Source organism: Oryctolagus cuniculus, chromosome 1 (genome assembly GCF_964237555.1).
Source record: "Oryctolagus cuniculus chromosome 1, mOryCun1.1, whole genome shotgun sequence".
Lineage (NCBI taxonomy): Eukaryota > Metazoa > Chordata > Mammalia > Lagomorpha > Leporidae > Oryctolagus > Oryctolagus cuniculus.
In genome coordinates, this window is record NC_091432.1 from 6360733 (window position 1) to 6379042 (window position 18310).

The following is an 18310-nucleotide window of genomic DNA, read 5'->3' on the forward strand; positions in this document are numbered from 1 at the left end:
CCGGAGCTGTGCTGATCTGAAGCCAGGAGTCAGAAGCTTCTTCCAGGTCTCTCCTGCGGGTGCAGGGGCCCAAGGACTTGGGCCATCTTCCACTGCTTTCCCAGGGCATTAGGAGGGAGCTGGATCTGAAGTGGATCAGCCGGGACTCGAAGCAGTGCCCATATGGGATGCTGGCACTGCAGGCAGTGGCTTTCCCTGCTACGCCACATCGCCAGCCCCTGGCTTTACTTCCAATTCCAGCTCCCTGCTAAGGGACACCCAGGGGGGCACCAGGGGGTGGTCCCTGCCACGCATGTGGAGTCCCAGTTCCTGGTTTTGGCCTGGCTAAGGAAAATATCTGTTGGTTTCTCTGCCTTTCAAATAAAATAAATAAAAATTGAAGAAGAATAGAGTTCACGTGGTGGATTGCCGAGGGACGTTCCCCACGAGCTCAGCCCGGGAGGGCAAATCCCGGGAGGCACTGAGGATTTGGTACAGCAAAGCTGGGCCTTGGAGAACTCGGGGAGACACCCCCCCAGCTCTGGACCTGAGTCCAAGCTGCTGGGAAACTGACCTGGGCAACACGGCTCCTCCCCAGCTGGGACTCCCACCTCCTCCCTATTCTGTGCTCCTCTGTGGGCGGTCGGGCACCGAGCAGTGATGACATGGGATTCTCCAGCAACCCCAGGAGGAAGGAATTAGACAAGAATTTTGGCCAAGGCCACGCAGCAGGCCAAGATTTGAAGCCCCTGGGAACTGAATCTGAACTCTGGCAAAGGTCAAGGTCAGGGGCGCAGGCACATGAGGAACAGCCGGGCTGGGCTGCAGCTGCGGTCAGAGGGGTGTTGTTCACACCAGGGGTTCTCCCCCGGGAAGGCCCCTGGGGGACGGAGCCAGATCCCATGTCTGCAAAGTGGCACTGCTGGGAAGGAGGAGGGCAGGCAAGGTCTCCACCCGGTCCCAAGTCGGGCTGCGTTATTACTCATCAACTCCTTAGAGCCTGTGCGGTCTAAGGCTGGCTTGAGGGGCTGCCGGGCTACACAGTAGGCAAGAAGGCTGGGGGAAGGAGCGTCTCCCACAGGCCAGGAGCCAGTACTTGCTCTGTCTCTCTCTGTCTCCCTCTTTCAGATTTATACATTTACTTGAAAGGCAGAGTTAGACAGACACAGAGACAGAACGATCTTCCATCCACTGTTTCACTCCCCAACTGGTCACAGTGGCCCGGGCAGGACCAGGACGAAACCAGGAGCCAAGAGCTCCATCCAGGTCTCCCACGCAGGTGCAGGGGCCCAAACACTTGGGCCATCTTCTGCCGCTCTCCCAAGTGCATTAGCAGAGAGCTGGATCAGAAGTGGAGCAGCGTGGACCTGGCCCACGCTCCGATATGGGACGCCGGCATTGCAGACGGCAGTGGACGCCACTGTACCACAGCACCCGCCCGGCATTCACTCTTTCCAACAGGGTGGAGCAGAATGAGTTCTAGAAGTTTCTCAAGGACACAGGGAGCTATCCAGGGACAGCTGCCGGGCAGATGTGTCAGGTGAACAAGCATAAACACAAGTGTTCCAGGGGCAGATCCAGAGATGGAAAAGAAAAATTACTTAAAAAAAAAACCACAAATATTTCTTTTTCTTTTTTTTTTTTTTAACTTGAGAGGGAGAGACAGAGAGAGCTCTCCCACCTGCTGGCTCATCCCCAAACGTCCACAATGACTGGGCCTGGGCCAGGGCTGGAGCCAGGAGCCAGGAACTTAATCCAGGTCTCCCACGCAGGTGGCAGGAACCCAATCACCGGGGCCATCTGTGCAGTCTCCCAAGGCGTGCATGGGCAGCTGGAGCCAGGATCCGACTCAGGCTCTCTGAGAGGGGGCACGGGGGTCTCGGCCAGCATCTTAACCACGAGGCCCAACGCCCGCCCGACAGCCCTTTGACTGCGGGGGAACCAGTCTGCCCTGGGCCCCTCTGGGAGGTGGATCAGCTGTTGCTGGCTGGGGCTGCCCTGCAGGTGGATGGCTCACGGTGTCCTCTGGCTGACCTGGCCCCAGGTGTCCCCAGGAGCAGGGTGGACGCGGGCTGAGGGGCCGGGCCCTTGGCAGCTCAGATGGTTTCTCTGAGGGGAGACGTGCCCAGCGGCTGAAGGGCGACGTCCTCACCCTTCTCCTCCACCTCTTTCTTGGGGGTGCCTTCTTTGCCTCTGTTGAAATAAAAAGGTCAATGGAAAAGACTGGTGGCCGGCAGGTGGTGTGCGTGCCTCGGCGACAGTGTTGCCGTTGGCGAGACGGCTGTGTCCCAGCTCCAACTCCCAAGGGGAGGTGGCTGCCGGGGTTGTCTCAGGGCACCCCCTGGGCATCGTCACGCCAGCCCTCGAGCTGCACCTCCACTCTGCTGCACCCCTGAGGTCTGACAGCGGCAGAGGCTGGCCTGGCTGCTCGTGGCCTTGGAAAGGCTACAGGTTTACCAGGTCCAACCCACGATGAGGACCTCGAGGCCCATGCAGCCCAGCTTGGCTGGTGATAGGCGCTGGGCCTCGGATGCGCTGGCCTGTGGGCCGGGGGCACCAGTGGAGATGCCCGGGCTGCTTGCAAGGAGGCAGTGGTGGGGGGATGGAGGACAGCAGGGGTCCCTGGGGGGCCCTGGCCCCGGCCCCGCTGTGCCTGATTCTCCTGTAGTCCTCCAGTGTCAGCAATGCTGAGTGTTCCAGCCACACCCAGACTGCATCTCTCAGTCTGTCACCTCCTGGCTTTAATCCTTTGCGTATCTTCTATTTGAAAGGCAGAGTTACAGAGAGGCAGAGGCAGAGACAGAGAGAGAGAGAGAGATCTTCCATCTGCTGGTTCACTCCCCAAATGGTCAGAGCTGGGCCAATCTGAAGCCAGGAGGCAGGAGCCAGAAGCTCCTTCCAGGTCTCCCACATGGGTGCAAGGGCCCAACGACTTGGGCCATCTTCTACTGCTTTCCCAGGCCATAGCAGAGAGCTGGATGGGAAGTGGAGCAGCTGGGACTTGAACTGGCCCCCATACAGGATGCTGGCACTGCAGGCAGCGGCTTTACCCACTATGCCACAGTGCCAGCCCCCTCCTTTGTATATCTTGCCCAGGTCTCCTGTCTCCTTAGTTCTTTGAAAGACAGAGTTACAGAGAGAGAGAGAGAGATCTCCCACTAGTTGGTTCACGCCCCCAAACAGCCACAATGGCTGAGTCTGGGCCAGGCAGCAGCCAGAAGCCAGGAACTTCAGCCTGCCTGTCCATGTGGGTGGCAGGGGCCCAAGGACTCGGGTCATCTTTCACCACCCCCCCAGGTACATTAGCAGGGAGCTGGACCGGCACTCCGAAACGGATGTCAGTGTCGCAGGCAGCTTAACCCACTGTGTCAGCACCCCGGCCCCTAAATCTCTTTTTTTTTAAGTTAAAAAAAATGAAAATTTTGCTACCGCTCACGACCTGTAATACCGAGGAAGTTCCCAGACAGACTGCGGGAGCTTCCTCCCCATCCCCACAGGTGCTCCCGCACCGGCGTCACTGTTCCAGTCTCTTTGGCTGGGAACAGGGAAGCGGCACCACCGTGCTCGGCTGTGGCTGCTTGGGGAGCACCGTCAGCTGCTCTGCCTCCTCTGCTGCTCCAGTAACTGGGACATCACCCTAACTGGGTCTCCCGAAGAGGGGTTGACACACGCGGTCCCAGAGCCACTGCCTGGAGGACCAGGGCCCCGGCAGGCTGAGCAGCACGGATGCTAAGGAGACGGAGAGAGTTCTTTTTTCTATTCATTTCCTGTCACTTGAAAGACAGACAGACATTTTCCATTCACTTGCAACAGCCAGGGCTGGGCTAGGCCAAAGCCAAGAGCCTAGGTCGTCATTCAGGTCTCTCCAGACATGGCAGGGACCCAACCATCTGTGCCATCCCATGCTGCCTCCCGGGGTGTGCATGAGCAGGGGGCTGGAACTTGAATGCAGGCACTCCTGCATAGGATGTGAGCACTCAACAGCCACACAAGCATCTGCCCTAGTGGCCCAGAGAGTTAAGCTGTCACCTGTGACACTGGCATCGCACATGGGTGCCGGTTCAAGTCCCGGCTGCCTCGCTTCCGATCCATCTCCCTGTTAATGCACCTGGGAAAGCAGCGGAAGATGGCCCGAGTGCTTGGGCCCCTGCACTTGCGTGGGAGACCCAAATGGAGTCCCAGATTCCTGGCTTCACCAGGGCTGGACAGGCTATTGTAGCCATTTGGGGAGTGAACCAGCAGATGGAAGACCTCTCTATCTATCTCCCTTTATCTATAACTCTCCCCTTCAAATAAATCAAATAAATATATTTTTTTAATCTGCCCCATAAAGATCTTTTTAAAAGTCAGACCACATGAATCCCTTCTTCTGAGGCCTGGAGTGGTTCCTGCCTGACCTCTCCCTGCCTTCCTGCCTGGCTGGGACCTCAGGGGGCTTCACACCTGTTCCCCCATCCAGGGACCCACTTCTCCCCCTCCCAAGCTAACTCCTCCTCCGTGGAGTGTAGACTGCGTCAGAGGCAGTGCCAGCCACCCACCCATTCCCTCTTCCTTCCACTGAGGTGTGTGCGTGTTTTCCTGGTGTGGCCCCTTATTCTGTAAGCTCCCAGAGAGCAGAGGTCGCGTCTGCATTGCTCACTCTATTCCCTACACTGTTAGCACTGGGGCTGCACCTCAAGGAATAGTAAACAAACAACAAACAAACAAACTAGGGTTCAGAAAGCCCAAGTCAAACCCCAGGTAAAATCCACGGCCCCTCCTGGCCAGTGGTGACCCGTCTTCCTCTGCAGAGGCTCCCACCGGGCTCGGCCCAAGGCCAGGCTCTGCTTTCTCAATGCCCTGGGGTAGCCATAACACCTGTTACAACCTGCAAGTGCCCCATATTGGAGTGCCTGGGTCCCGGTCCTGGCTCTGCTCCTGATTCTGGCTTCCTGCTAATGCACACCCTGGGAGGCAGCAGTGACGGCTCAGAGAGCTGGGTCCCTGCCCCCAACGTGGGAGACCAGGATGGAGTTCCTGGTTCTGGGCTTCGACACAGCCCATGCCCAGCTATTGTGGGAGTTTGAGGAAGGACTCAGTGGATGGGAGACCTCTGCTCTCTGCCTCTCTGATAAATAAATCACATAAAATTAAACAACAAGTAGTAGGGGAGGACATTTCCCCCCATGTACAAGGAGACTTCAAGTGATAAGTTGATCTGGGTGCAAAAATTTTGAAAACCATGCATAGTTTTCATAACACACATTTTCCATGAGAATTTTGAAGATTCTACATATGCATGGATTTCAAAATGTTTTGCACCCAAATAAACTTCTCTTTTAGTTCAGTTTTCTGTATCTCAAGGTCCAACAAGGAGGCTCCAGAGTGAGTTGCAGGCAAAAGTTCACCCAGCATCAGGAGTGCCTGCACCTGTTACCCGTGGGAAGCGCAAGGGTCGAACGGACAAGGAGCACGCGGGAGAGGATTCTGGGCAGAGGGAGCAGGCTCTGGGGCAGCAGGCTGACCACGGTGACAAACGCAGGGGCCACAGGAGGACAGCCTCGTAAACTTTCGGATTTTATCCTCAGAGCAAAAGGGAATCCCTGAGGGGTTCTGGAGGAAGGCGGTGCCAGGATCCGGCACAGAGGAGAAAGGATGGCGGCTTGGAGGAGGGTGAGCCTGCAGCGGCGTCGCAGACAGGTGCACAGCTGCCCAATACTTCTGGGGGCCTTTCCTTCATCCCTGGGGCTCCACGCCCCTCCCCGCGCCGCGCCAGGGGCTCCGCACCTTCTCTCCATCGCGGCGATCGTCTCCACCAGCGGTGCGTTGCGGGTCTCCGTTAGGAAGCACAGGACGGCCACTCCGGCCAGGATGGAGGTGGCCCCGAAGCTCACCGGTGGCAGGAAGGCGCTGACCTCCCCGAGTGTGGTGAGCAGGGGCGCTGCGAGGCCCCCGAGGCGAGCGCTGACCGATGCAAAGCCCATCCCCATCTGCCTGCGGGAGACGCGCGCGCGTGGGTCGGGCAGGGCCGGTGGCCGGCCAGGGACACCAAGAGGGCCGAGCGGGTACCCGCCCCGCGCTCCCGCCCTGTGCGCACCTGATCTCCGTGGGGTACAGCTCGCCCGTGAACAGGTACACGCAGATGAAGGAGCTGGCCAGGCAGCCTTTGCCCAGCGCAGCCTGTGCCGTGCGCACGGTCTGCATGGCTAGGGTGGAGGGAGGCAGAGCTGAGGGTGGGGGTCTCAGGAGGGAAGGGGGCAAGAGAGGGTGACGCTCAGGGGCACAAGGGTGGGGGTCAGAGGCAGAGCCACGTGGGAGGGGGCAGGGGCGGGCAGAACCGCGAAGACAGCCTGGGTTTGTTTCCACCTGGGACGCAGAGATCCCAAAACTGCGCCCACTTCCGCCTCCTTCCAGGCTCGGTGCCCCTTCGCCCTAAGTCTACGGGGAGGAGGGGGAGGCAGGACAAGGCTTTGGTGTCAGGCCTGAGTCCAGGTCGGAGCCCAGCTGCGCCCCTGCTGGGTGACCTTGGCCACTGATGCTCACCTTCTGTGAGCCTCTCCGTCCTAGGTCCTGCGTGGGGACGGCCGTGGGGGGCCCATTACACTTCTGCGGTTACCTTCATTGTTAGCGCGTGCGCCCATTCTGCGGCTGCCATGGCTAACAGGTCCCTGTGCAGCTGTGCCTCATCACCGCCGCGGTCAAGGGGGTCACGGAATCAGGTGGGGAGACTTTACAAAACACACTCACCTGGGCCTACCCCCATCCAGCTGAGCAAGGCTCAAGGTCAGGTATTTTTTTAAAGATCCCCCAGGAATTTTAAAATGTAGCCAGAGTTAAGAAACACCAAACTAGACAAAATATAGGGGTAGGACATCAGGCATGCAACCTGCTACAGGCATGTGTGGGTTACAATGTATAACGAAAAAAGGGGTATCCATGTATCCACTCACTCCCGTATGGTCCTAGTTATATATACACACACATATCAAAAATATGATCTCAAGGCCAAAATCTATGCATAAGAAAAAATATTTGAAAAATATCTCAAAGTATCCATAACATCTGTCCGTTTTACAGGTGAGAAACTCAAGTGCAGAGAAGTTAGCTGGACAGCCCGGCTGAGGCCGTGGTGGCCAAGCCGGGTTCACACCTGAGTGGCAAAGCTGGGGTCTCGCATGGGCACACGGGTCAGCACACACTCGAGGTCACTGATCCGGAGCCCGGCTTCTTGCTGGAATCCCCGGACGGTGTTGAAAACACCAGCGGGGTGGGCCCAGCTCCTGGAGATTCCCATTGCATTGGCACGGACGCCTGGGCACTGGAGTTTTCCAAGGGCTCCAGGAGAAAGGAGCTCCATCCATCCAGGTTTGCAAGCCCCTGCTCCAGGGCCAGGTCTGGCAGAGGTTCAGACCCTCGCCTGTCCACCCTTGCACGTGCTGCCTGGCCAGACTCCAGGTCGACACACATGGTCTGGCCGCCCAGAGACGGCTGTGGCTTTGTGTGGTCTCACGTCCTCGGCAGAGCCTCCCTGGGCACTTAGTGCTTAATAAACTCTGCTCACTGCCAGTCTCTTTCCAGACCCAGAAACGTGCCCGTGAGGGCCCGAGGCACCTGCCTCTCCTGGAGCCCTGTGTCCGGGAGCCCCGGCGCATGGTGAGGGCAGGAGCAGAGGATGGCTCACCTTCAGGCACAAACATGTTGGCGATCACCGTGAGCCCGGCCATGATGAGGAAGGAGGCCACCGTGGCCCGGCGGCCCACGTAAATCATGGTGATGGTGGCCAGCAGCATGGCCGGGATGTCGATGATCCCAAACAGCGCCTGCACCAGGTAGAGGCTGAGCCCAAACTTGTGCAGGTCCATGGCCAGGCCGTAGTAAGCCACGGAGTTGGAGAACCTGGGAGAGGTGGCAGAACGGGTCTGTTTGCCCCACAGTTCAAGGTTGTGGGCTGGGGACAGGAACCACAGGGATGGGGGACAGGAACACCTATTCTCTGGGACTTAAAGTTCCCCTGACTTCCCACGACCTCTCTCCTGGTCTCCAAGATGCCCGACTTTGGCCTTGGCACCCAGGCCCATCCCTTTCCAACCACCCACTGCCCCGAACCCAGTCTGCAGACCCTGCCCTGGGCTTGGTTTTCTGTGTCGGCACCGTTTTAGCATTAAAAGGAAGGCAGTGCTAAACAATACAAAGGGAAGGAGGTTGGGGACTTGTTGAAGGGCACGGAGCCAGCTGGAAGCACCCCCACTGGCCACGGCCAGGACCATCTGAGAAACAGTCATAATGTAACAGGTACTCAATAAAGTAAAGAATGTTCGGAAGGATAAGCCACAGGCCAAACCACGGGCGTCCACACAAATAAGTGATTTCATGAATTAATCCGGAAGACACACAGCCAGCCCTCCATAGCCAAGGGTTCTACACCCAAGGATTCAACTCACCCAGATCAAAAATACTACAAAAAAAGTGGTATCTGTACTGAACAGGTGCTTTTTTCCTTGTCATTATTCCCTAAACAGCACAGCATAACAGCTGTTCACAGAGCGGTGGCCACTGGGAAGGCGGAGGGACACTCCGTCGAAAGCTCCCTGGGCTCCATTCACAGTCTTCCCTTGACAAAGTGTCTGATGAGGGGCAGCCCGTGAGCAGCCAGCTCCACACGACACGCAGTCGTCCCACGGAGACGGCAGCAGGACGAGCTGGGAGCCAGGGAGTGAGGCTGGGTGGGCAGGGGCAATGGACCAGGTGTCCTAGGCTTTAAGCTCCCTTCCATCTCACAATTCTGTGATTCAGAATATTCCAAAACTGGGGCGGGGGGCATTTGGCCTCATGGTTATGCTGCCAGCCGAGACACCGGTGTCCCACATCAGACCTCCAGGGTTTGAGGCCCGCCTCCCACTCCTGGCTCCAGCTTCCTGCTGATGCACGCCCTGGGAGGCAGCCTGATGGCCCGAGTGCTTGGGCCCCGACCACCGACATGAGACACCTGCCTTCAGTGAGCTCCTGTCTCCTGGCTTCGGCCCGGCCCAGGGCCCCCAGCTGTTGTGGGCATTTGGGGAGTGAACAAGCAGATGGGAGCTTTCTCTCGCTCGCTCTCTCGCTCGCTCTCTGCCTCTCAGATTAAACAATTAAATAAACAAATAGATCTCCCCTACGTGCCACCTCCTCCGGGAAGTGCTCACCAGCCCCACCCAGGAGAACTCTGCCAGGGTTCATGGAAAGTATTGTTTCCCTGCCTGTCCCATCTGGATCCAGAAGTGGTTTTCTTTTCTAAGTTTTTATTTTATTTATTTGAAAGGCAGAGTTACAGAGAGAGAGACAGAGAGAGATCTTCCATCTGCTGGTTCACTCCCCAAATGGCCACAACAGCCAGGGCTGGGCCAGGCTGAAGCCCTGAAACAGGAGCTTCATCTGGGTCTTCCACCTGGGTGCAGGGGCCCAAAGACTTGGGTCGTCTTCTGCTGCTTTCCCAGGTGCATTAGCAGGGAGCTGGATCAGAAGTGGAGCAGCCAAGACTTGAACCAGTGCCTGTTTGGGATACTGGCATTGCAAGTGGCAGCTTAACCCACTGTGCCACAATGCCAGCCCTATACGTGATTTTTCTAGAGTGCGATGCTTCCCAGAATTCCCAGGAGAGCCCCAAGCACATATCAGGAGGGACAAGGTGCATTCTGGGGGATTCCCAGAGCCCCTCCCAGAGTGTGCAGGACTCAGCACCCAGCAGAGCACAAGTCTGTGGTGAGACTGAGTTCCCAGGAGTATTTCAACACAGCCCGTCGGTGGGAGGCGGGAGCACATTCCTGCCTTGGTCCAAAGAGGTGGCCACGAGCCCATCACCTACCAGACCCCCACGAGGCAGCACGTGACCTTGCGGATGGCCGGGGTTCGGAAGAGATCCAGGACCGAGCTGGAGGTGCGCACACTTGCGAACTCGCTCTGGACGTAGGCGCTCACCGCCTGGGCCAGGAACATCTGGTCAGGGACAGCCAAGGCTCTGGGCCTCGTGTCCCTGCTGGGAGGACAGCCGGGGCTGGGGCTGGCCGCAGGGTCCTCTTCATCCCGCCCTGATGGCCCTCGCGGGCAGCTGCCAGGGCTTTGAGGTGAAGCCGAGGCTCCGAGGGGAGGCCCCCTCACCCCACTGCAGGTGGAGACTTGGAGAGTGTGACACAGCGCTTTGGAGCAGGCGTCCCGAAGGCTTCTGCCACTTTTGTCCAAGCCTTAGTGTCCTCGTTAGCAAATCTGAGGCATCCCATGGGGTTATAAATGTAAAGCTCTTAGCATAGTTAGCTGTGCCGCACTTGGGACTTATGATGCTGAACGGTGTCTGTCTTAGAAGGGGGCGGGTGTGGGCACAGCGCTGGGGACGCCGCTTGAGACGTCTGCATCCCACACTGAAGAGTCCCAGTGACTGTCTTACAATAAGCAGCCTTTACAATAGTTGTACTTTATTTCAATTGATCCTCCAATAATTTTGTCTTTTCCTAATCCTTTCATTAACATTTTGAGTGGAGCCACTTTCTCACTGCTGAGATGCACAGACTGATGACCCTGGTCACACAGCCCCGACCCAGAGCAGAGCTCTGCCCACTGTGTTATTGCCAGCCCCTGCACCTGGCTGCCAGCTGCTAATGCGTAGCATAAGGGGAGGTGGCCGGCTGGCCCGAAGCCTGCTCCCACCCTGCCTTCCGCCCACCCACTCACCTCCGTGGTCAGCCTCTTGCTCTCCTCCTCTCTTCCGTTCAGGGCGGCCACCTTGCGCAGGTTCTGCAAGGCCTGCTGGGACTTGCCGTGCAGGAGGAGCCACCGGGATGACTCTGGCAGCCACCTGGGACCCAGAGAAGGAGGGAGAAGGACCCAGGGCCGGGTGGAGCTCATGCCAGTCCCTAAACCCAGGCACACCTTCAGCCACGTTCGTTCAGACCCAAAAATGGCGAAATGCCCTCCTGGTGCAGAGCGCGGCAGGAAGCTGGGGCTGGAGCAGGGGGACGGGGAGACGGGGGGGGGGGGACAGGGGGACAGGAGGTGGGGGGACAGGGGGACGGGGGGATGGGGAGATGGGGAGACAGGGGGACGGGGAGACAGGGGGTGGGGGGACAGGGGGACGGGGTGCGGGGGGATGAGGGGACGGGGGGCGGAGGGACAGGGGGACGGGGGGGACATGCTGGATTCCCCTTCCTTTGAGGCACAGAAATCACGGAAGGGTCCTGAGGACCACAAAGGACTTCAGACTCGGACGGACCCAGTTCTGCTGCTGGTTCCGACTTCAGCCGTGTGGCAGAGCCTCTCTGGGCCGTGCCCAAGTCCCCCTGTTATCAGCGCCACGGGGTTGTGAGGCAGAGAGGAGTTGGCAAAGGCAGGAGCGCTCGGCGCACCCTAGAGCCCCCACCCCCCAGAGGAAGGGATTGTCCCAGAGCTGCCCGGCCTCCACCGTCGCCTCCAGTCCTTTATGTCCCCCCACTCCCAGGCCAGCAGGACCCAGGCAGTGCACACTCCAGCCGCTCCCAGGGCCCGGCAGGTGCACCCTCCCCCACCCTGCCCTGCTGAAGACCTACCAAGAATAGAAGAAAAAGATGAGGAAGGGAGCCGAGACGGCAAACTGCAGCCAGCGCCAGGGCCGGATCAGGTAGGCCACTCCGGCCAGGACGAGCTGCCCCAGCGTGAAGGAGACGCCCAGGAGGATGCCCGCCACGGTCCGGCCCCGCGCGGGCATCCACTCCACGACTGCAGAGGGAGGGAACAGCAGTGCTCAGCCCCCCCCCCCCCACCTGGGTGGCCACCTCACCCCAGCCCCTGCTCGGCTCCTCCCCACCTCACTCCTGTTGCCGGGGAAATTGGCTGAATACAATGTTGCCACAGAAAGGTTAGAAGAAATCATGGTAGATTTTTAAAAACAATCTTAGAGGAGGGAAAGGCTTCTCTGAGAATGCCGCAAACCCCAGGAGCAGGGGTGGGGGTGGGGGGCTCAGCAGGAGCAGGGGTGGGGGGGGCTCAGCAGGAGCAGGGGTGGGGGGGCTGAGCAGGAGCAGGGGTGAGGGGGCTCAGCAGGAGCAGGGGTGGGGTGGGGCTCAGCAGGAGCAGGGGTGGGTGCGGGGGCTCAGCAGGAGCAGGGTGGGGGGGGCTCAGCAGGAGCAGGGGTGGGGGGGCTCAGCAGGAGCAGGGGTAGGTGCGGGGGCTCAGCAGGAGCAGGGTGGGGGGGCTCAGCAGGAGCAGGGGTGGGTGCGGGGGCTCAGCAGGAGCAGGGGTGGGGGGGGCTCAGCAGGGTAAGCCGCCGTGCCGATGCCCATATCCCATTTCGGAGTGCCTGGCTGAGTCCCATTTACTCTTCTGATCCGGCTTCCTGTAATCACATCCCGGGGGCAGCAGGTGACAGTTCAAGTCCCGGCCTCCCAGGTGGGAGACCCGGGTGGAGCTCCAGGCTCCTGGCTTTGGCCTGACCCAGCCCTGGCTGTTGCAGCCTTTTGGGAGTGAATCAGCAGACGGAAGATCTCTCTCTTCCTGTCTCCCCCTCTCCCTCTCTCCCTCTCTCCCTCTCTCCCTCTCTACTCTCCCTCTCCCCATCCCCCACCCCCTCCCTCTCTCTCCCTGTCTGTCTCCCTCTCCCCCTCTCTCCCTCTCTCCCTTTCTCCCTCTCTCTCTGTAACAAATAACACGTAAAGGGCTAATTTTCCTAATATTGGACGAGTTCTTATGAATCAACAGGAAAATGATCAGCCAGCCGTAAGGAAACGGGCAGTTCTCTGCCGCGCGTCTGATCGATGGGTCTCCATCAGATGCAGGGATGCTCATATTCATGCAAAGACAAAAAGCGCAGGATTGGCCGGTGCCGCGGCTCACTAGGCTAATCCTCCGCCTGCAGTGCCGGCACACCGGGTTCTAGTCCCGGTCGGGGTGCTGGATTCTGTCCCGGTTGCCCCTCTTCCAGGCCAGCTCTCTGCTGTGGCCAGGGAGTGCAGTGGAGGATGGTCCAGGTGCTTGGGCCCTGCACCCCATGGGAGACCAGGAGAAGCACCTGGCTCCTGCCATTGGATCAGCCCATCTCTGACCGCTGTGGCCATTTGGGGGGTGAACCAACGGAAGGAAGACCTTTGTCTCTCTCTCTCTCTCTCTCTCTCTCTCTCTCTAACTCTGCCTGTCAAAAAAAAAAAAAGTGCAGGATTTTTTTTTTTTTTGTAAACAGCAAAATTTGACACAAACTGTCGACCTAAAGAACAGGCACAAAGGAAACCCTCTAAGGAATAAAGGAATTTAATTGGGAGTGGGCGTGGCGATGGGAATATAACACCTTAGGGAACCTTGGGCCTATTAGAGGTGGGGGAGGAAGTTTTCAAAGGCAAAATGAGGAGGATTGTGTAAATTATCTGAAACCACAATCCCTGGCCACCAGGACTGATAGCAAGGGTGGTGCTGGCCCAGGGTTAAAGAGGCAGCTGGCGGCTGTGGGGTACCTGTGCTTGGGGCTGTCTGGGTCAGTTTGCGGCTCTGAGAGTGCGGGAAGCTCTAGTCACCAGGCGTGTGCGTGAGGGCCCCTCCTTCCCAACTTCCCGTCTGTCTGTCTTGCTTGCTTTGGTGAGGGCTTGACACAAGCACCTCCATGCTAACGCTGACGGCTTGCACAAACCTGAACGTCCATCAGCAGGGGCCTGGTTTCGCCAACCAGTGATGAGCCCTGAGCTGGGGTGGCAAATCCATCAGCAAACCCTGGGGCTTCCGCTTCCAGCCGGAGCCTGCCTCGGGCTCCACCTGCCCTTGCTGCTGTCCTCGCCCCTGGCCCGGCTCAGGCCCGTCTCGCTGGGATGACGGCAGAGGCCCCGTACCGGGCCTCCCTGCCTCTGTCCCGGTGCCACCTGGCAGCCTCTCGGGGCTCGTCAGATCAGAATTCCCCAGTGGCTCTCATCTCATTTAGTGTCCCAGGCAAGTCCTTAAATTGACCACGAGGCCCCGTGGAGCTGCACCCCCCCCCCCGACTCATCTGTCACCACCTGCGCCCTCATCAGCCAGGCTCCAGCTACAGGGACCCCTTGTCCTTGGCCCTGGGCGCGCCCCCCGCTCAGGGTCTTCACGCTGAGTGCTCTCTCAGCTCCACCAAGTTTGGTTCAAAATGACGCTTTTTCAGCAAAGCAGTTCAGATCGCAGTCCCGCCCCTGCACCCCGGTGCTAACCGCCAACCGGCGTCCTACATGGTCCCTTAGTCTCAGCGGCCACGGCCCACCTTTCCCTCACTGGGACCCAGACTCCGCCCTCTGCTGCATCTCTGGTACCCAGAACGGGCCTGGCTTGAGGAGGCCCCGGATCAATGATGGAGCAGGGGCGGCACTGTCAAGGGGAGGAATCACCTTTGCAGGCTGGGGGAGCCCTGCCCTCTGGGGAACCACAGGAGTTGGGGGCTGTCTGTGGCTGTAGGGGCCGCCGTGTCTCGCCGCTCCCTTTGTCCTGGTCCCCTCGGTATCCCTTCACCAAGACTGGCCCGCCATGGGGTTAGTAAGTGGCTAGCGTCCACTAACTCGCAAGCGGAGTGCACCTACCTCCCTCCGCTCACAGGCGAGTGAACAACAACCCGAGCCAGGGTCACTGCCAGCTGCCGTGGGGTCCCTGTCCCGGAGCCCGGCTCCCTCGAGCCCAGAACCGCGGTGGGAGGTCGTGAGCAGAGGTCGCCCCCGAGAGTCCCAGCCGGCCTTGCAGGTGGCTGACAGCGGGCCTTACCCAGCGAGAGGGAGTTGAGGATGATGCCGGAGAAGGTCATGCCCATGAGGAAGCGGAAGACGCAGTAGGCGCTGAAGGAGCTGACGTACGCCGTGGCGGCCCCCGAGACCGCCAGCTGCAGGTACGACCAGACCAGCGGCGCCTTGCGGCCCAGCCTGAGCCCAAGGAAGGCACGGCCATCAGGGATCCAGCAGGCGGCAGTGGCAATGCCCAAAAGGGGCAGAGTGGCAGCCGAGGGGAAGTGGGGTACCCAGGGAAGCCACCCTCAAATCAGGCCTCGAACCGGAACTCAGAACAGGGGAACCGTGGCCGGTCCTGGTCAGGGGAGCAGGACCCAGGGCCAAGACTGTGTGGGGGCGGCTGGGGCCGGGGTTGCTCCACCACAGAGGGGTTGAGGCCAGGCTGGCAGGGCAGCCTGCTCTGGCCTTGGCGCTGCCCCATTTGCCAATGAGGGTCCAGGGCCAGAGCGTGTGGCCCCGGCCTCGCCAGGAGGGCAGAGGCCTAGGGGAGAGCAGAAGCCACAGTCCCTCTCTGTGCCCAGGACTCACTGGTACACAAGTGTCCACTGGTTACCTGCAGGTGACAGGCCTGAGCTGAGGGCCCACAGGTGGAAAAGAGGGGAGGCCTCGTGACGTGTGCTGATGGCCATGACCCAGCCCCTCATGGAACCCGGGGCACGCGGGCAGCACCGGAAACTGTCCTCACCCCGGACCCACCTGGGCTAGGAGAGGAGGTGGGGGGAGGGGAGAGGAGGGCCAGCAGGCAGGGGAGGAGAAAGAGGGACCAAGAAGGGGCCTGGGAGCCAAGCGCCAGGCTGTACGTCTGGGTTCCGGCTCGTCGGTGCCGCTGGATGCAGGGGGGAGACGGGAGCACAGGAGAGCTCCAACGTGAAGACAAAGGCCCAGGTCATGCGTGGGGTGCGCCACCATCTGCGGAAGGGCCCTGGGGACGGCGTCCCTCTGGGCACCTCCGGAGGGCGGGGCAGGAGGGGGATGCGTCCCCACGCCCCCTCAGCACCTGCTGTCCTCGCTGACCTTGTGAGTGCATTGAGGTGGGAGTGCCCCCAACCTAGAATGCTTGGGACCAGGAGCGTTGCAGACCGAGGCATTTTCTGGATTTGGGAATGTTGGCATAGACCTGCCGAGATGTCCTGGGATAGGACCCAGCACTGATTTCCGATTCACAGACACCTCGCCGGCCCGCGTGGGCTGGGGGGAGCTGCACACACTATGCCTAGAGTACCTGATCCTGACTGCCGCTCACACCTGGGCTCAGGTGTGCCTCAGGTCGGTGCTCCCTTTCAACTTTTGGAGCATTTTGGGTTTTGGGTTTTCCGACTAGGAATACTCCACTACATATGCATTAGAAAATATGTTTAAAAAAACTCTCATAAGGGAAAAAAATGAAGGCTCGGGCCCCGAGCTTTCGCCTGTGCTGGGTGGCTGGGCCCCTCCTCCCCACCCCCAAGGCTCACCTGTCTGCCAGGCTGCCAAACACAGCAGCCCCCAGCAGCACCCCCGCCATGTAGATGGACTGGGCCAGGTCGCGCAGCGTGCGGGCCTCACACACCAGATCCCACTGCAAGGAGACGGGGACTCAGCCGGGCCTCAGGCAGCAGCCCCCACGCCGCCCGGGGCCCCGCTGACCTCCGTCACGATGGTGGACGGGAAGACGCTGCGGTCATACTCCCAGCCGTCCACGCAGCCCTCCGTGGCGGCCCTGTGGCTGGAGGAGGCGTTGGGGAGCAGGAGGACCCACTGAGGCTCTGTGAAGCGCCGGCACGAGTCGAGGGCTCCAAGCCGGTCCACAGGCACGGCGGCCCTCAGCCAGGCCTCCGAGGTGTTGGTGAGGTTGGCGGGCCCCCGGCAGTGGTGGGGAGGCATGGCGGCTGTGAAGTTCTGCAGGAAGTTGTGGCAGGCCAGCAGGCCACAGGGCAGCAGCAGCAGGGCCGTGTAGATGAGCTGGAAGCGGCCCACGCCACCCAGGGCGTCCAGCAGGTCGGTGAAGGCCATGGCCACGGGCCTGATCCGGGGCCCAGCCTGCCCAGGGCCTTAAGTAGACAGGCTAGGCGGGGCTCCCGGAGGTGGAGGAACAGGGCGGGGGTCAGGACCTCAGATAGCTGGTGGTGGCCGCAGTTCAGAGGGGTCCAGTTACACCTTGCCAGGCCCCTGGTGGCCCCTCCTCTGCAGGGCTCCCCACCCCCAGGCACTTTCTCTCTCTCTCACCTCCCAGAGGACAATACAATTCCTGGAGGGACTGATCTGTCAGCCCAGCCACCCTGCCCACTGCCCTCGGTGGCAGGCCCCAGCAGGGATGGGGAACCGTCACCCCCTCCCCCCAGCAGGGACGGGGAACTGTGACCCTCTTCCCCAGCAGGGGTGTGGAGGCCAGAGCCCTGGGGTGCCAGGAACCCCGGTGACCTTCCCTGCCCACTGCAGGAGTCAGGGAGACTCTGAAGGAAGCTTAGGAACCCCCAAGGGGGGCAGCCTTGATCTCCCTGCCCCCACCCCAGCAGTCTTCAGCCTCAGTACTGGGGTGTGTGAGGGTGCAGGCCTCGGAGAGCACTGGGACCCGTAGGGCTCCCACCCCTCCCTCAAATAAAACTCACAGCAGAGGACAGGGTGGGGCCTGGGACACCCACCTACCCCTTCTCACTGAGGACGTGAGACCCCGCAGAACCCAGCCAGGGACTCCCAGTGAGGAGACAGGGGCAAAACGCCAGCTCCAGATGGCCACAGAGCCCAGGCAGCCTGCCACTCCGGCACCAGGCGTCCAGCTCCCTCTCCCAACGCCAGAGCAGCCGGGGAGGGGGCAGCCCCCCAGCTCCACCCCCACCCTGCAGCGGCTGTCCCAGTTAGTATCTCTTCCCCGCCCCTCTGCACCCCTCTCCTGCCCCTGGCCCACTCTTATCTCAGGAAAGCAGGAACCTGGGAGGGGTTACATAAACTGCAGGTGTCTGGGCTACAGGGGCAGCCCCACCCCCAGGGGGGAACCTGAAGGAGGCTCTGGCCGGGAGCTCCCTGGGGGGTCAGGTCTGCGCTAAGTAGGGGTTTGGGTTTCAGCTGGTGGCAGGAGCCTCACCCACCACGTGGGAGCCTGCAGCAAGACAAGGAGGGCGTTTGAGGGCCGGCGCCGCGGCTCACTAGGCTAATCCTCCGCCTTGCGGCGCCGGCACACCGGGTTCTAGTCCCGATCGGGGCACCGGATTCTGTCCCGGTTGCCCCTTTTCCAGGCCAGCTCTCTGCTGTGGCCTGGGAGTGCAGTGAAGGATGGCCCAAGTGCTTGGGCCCTGCACCCCATGGGAGACCAGGAGAAGCACCTGGCTCCTGCCTTCAGATCAGCGTGGTGCACCGGCCATTGGAGGGTGAACCAACGGCAAAAGGAAGACCTTTCTGTCTGTCTCTCTCTCTCACTGTCCACTCTGCCTGTCAAAAAAAAAAAAAAAAAAAAAAAAAAAAAAAAAGGAGGACGTTTGGGACCAGCAGGGCCACGTGGGCCCCAGCTGACGTGGGCCCCAGCTGTGTGACCCAGTCCCTGTAGCTGGGCCCTGGACCCATCCATCCAGAGAAGCCCCCCACCCAGGGTGCTGCACACTGTGGGGGGGGGGGGAGCCAGAGGGCTGCAGGTACAGGCCACCTGCCCGGTCCCCGCA

General features: G+C 60.3%; 1 protein-coding gene across 3 annotated transcripts; it reads right to left on the reverse strand.

The window, feature by feature from the left end:
* Positions 1 to 1601: 1601 nt before the first annotated feature.
* Positions 1602 to 18116, reverse strand: LOC100358227 (solute carrier family 22 member 20). Of its 3 annotated transcripts, none has more exons than XR_011386420.1 (10): positions 16305 to 18116; positions 16133 to 16236; positions 14659 to 14813; positions 11511 to 11679; positions 10660 to 10783; positions 9800 to 9915; positions 7640 to 7854; positions 6056 to 6164; positions 5746 to 5948; positions 1602 to 2172 (listed from the first exon to the last, which is right to left on the reverse strand). XR_011386420.1 is itself a non-coding variant. In XM_051831420.2 (10 exons), exons 1-10 carry the CDS (start codon positions 16668 to 16670, stop codon positions 2076 to 2078), a joined length of 1662 nt encoding a protein of 553 aa, XP_051687380.2. In that variant the 5' UTR covers positions 16671 to 18116; the 3' UTR covers positions 1602 to 2075. The 3 variants fall into 3 exon arrangements, 2 of the variants coding, with proteins under 2 accessions (XP_051687380.2, XP_069924779.1); XM_051831420.2 differs by having other exon boundaries at positions 5746 to 5952; XM_070068678.1 differs by lacking the exons at positions 1602 to 2172; positions 5746 to 5948 and having other exon boundaries at positions 6161 to 7854.
* Between the last annotated feature and the right edge of the window lie 194 nt (positions 18117 to 18310).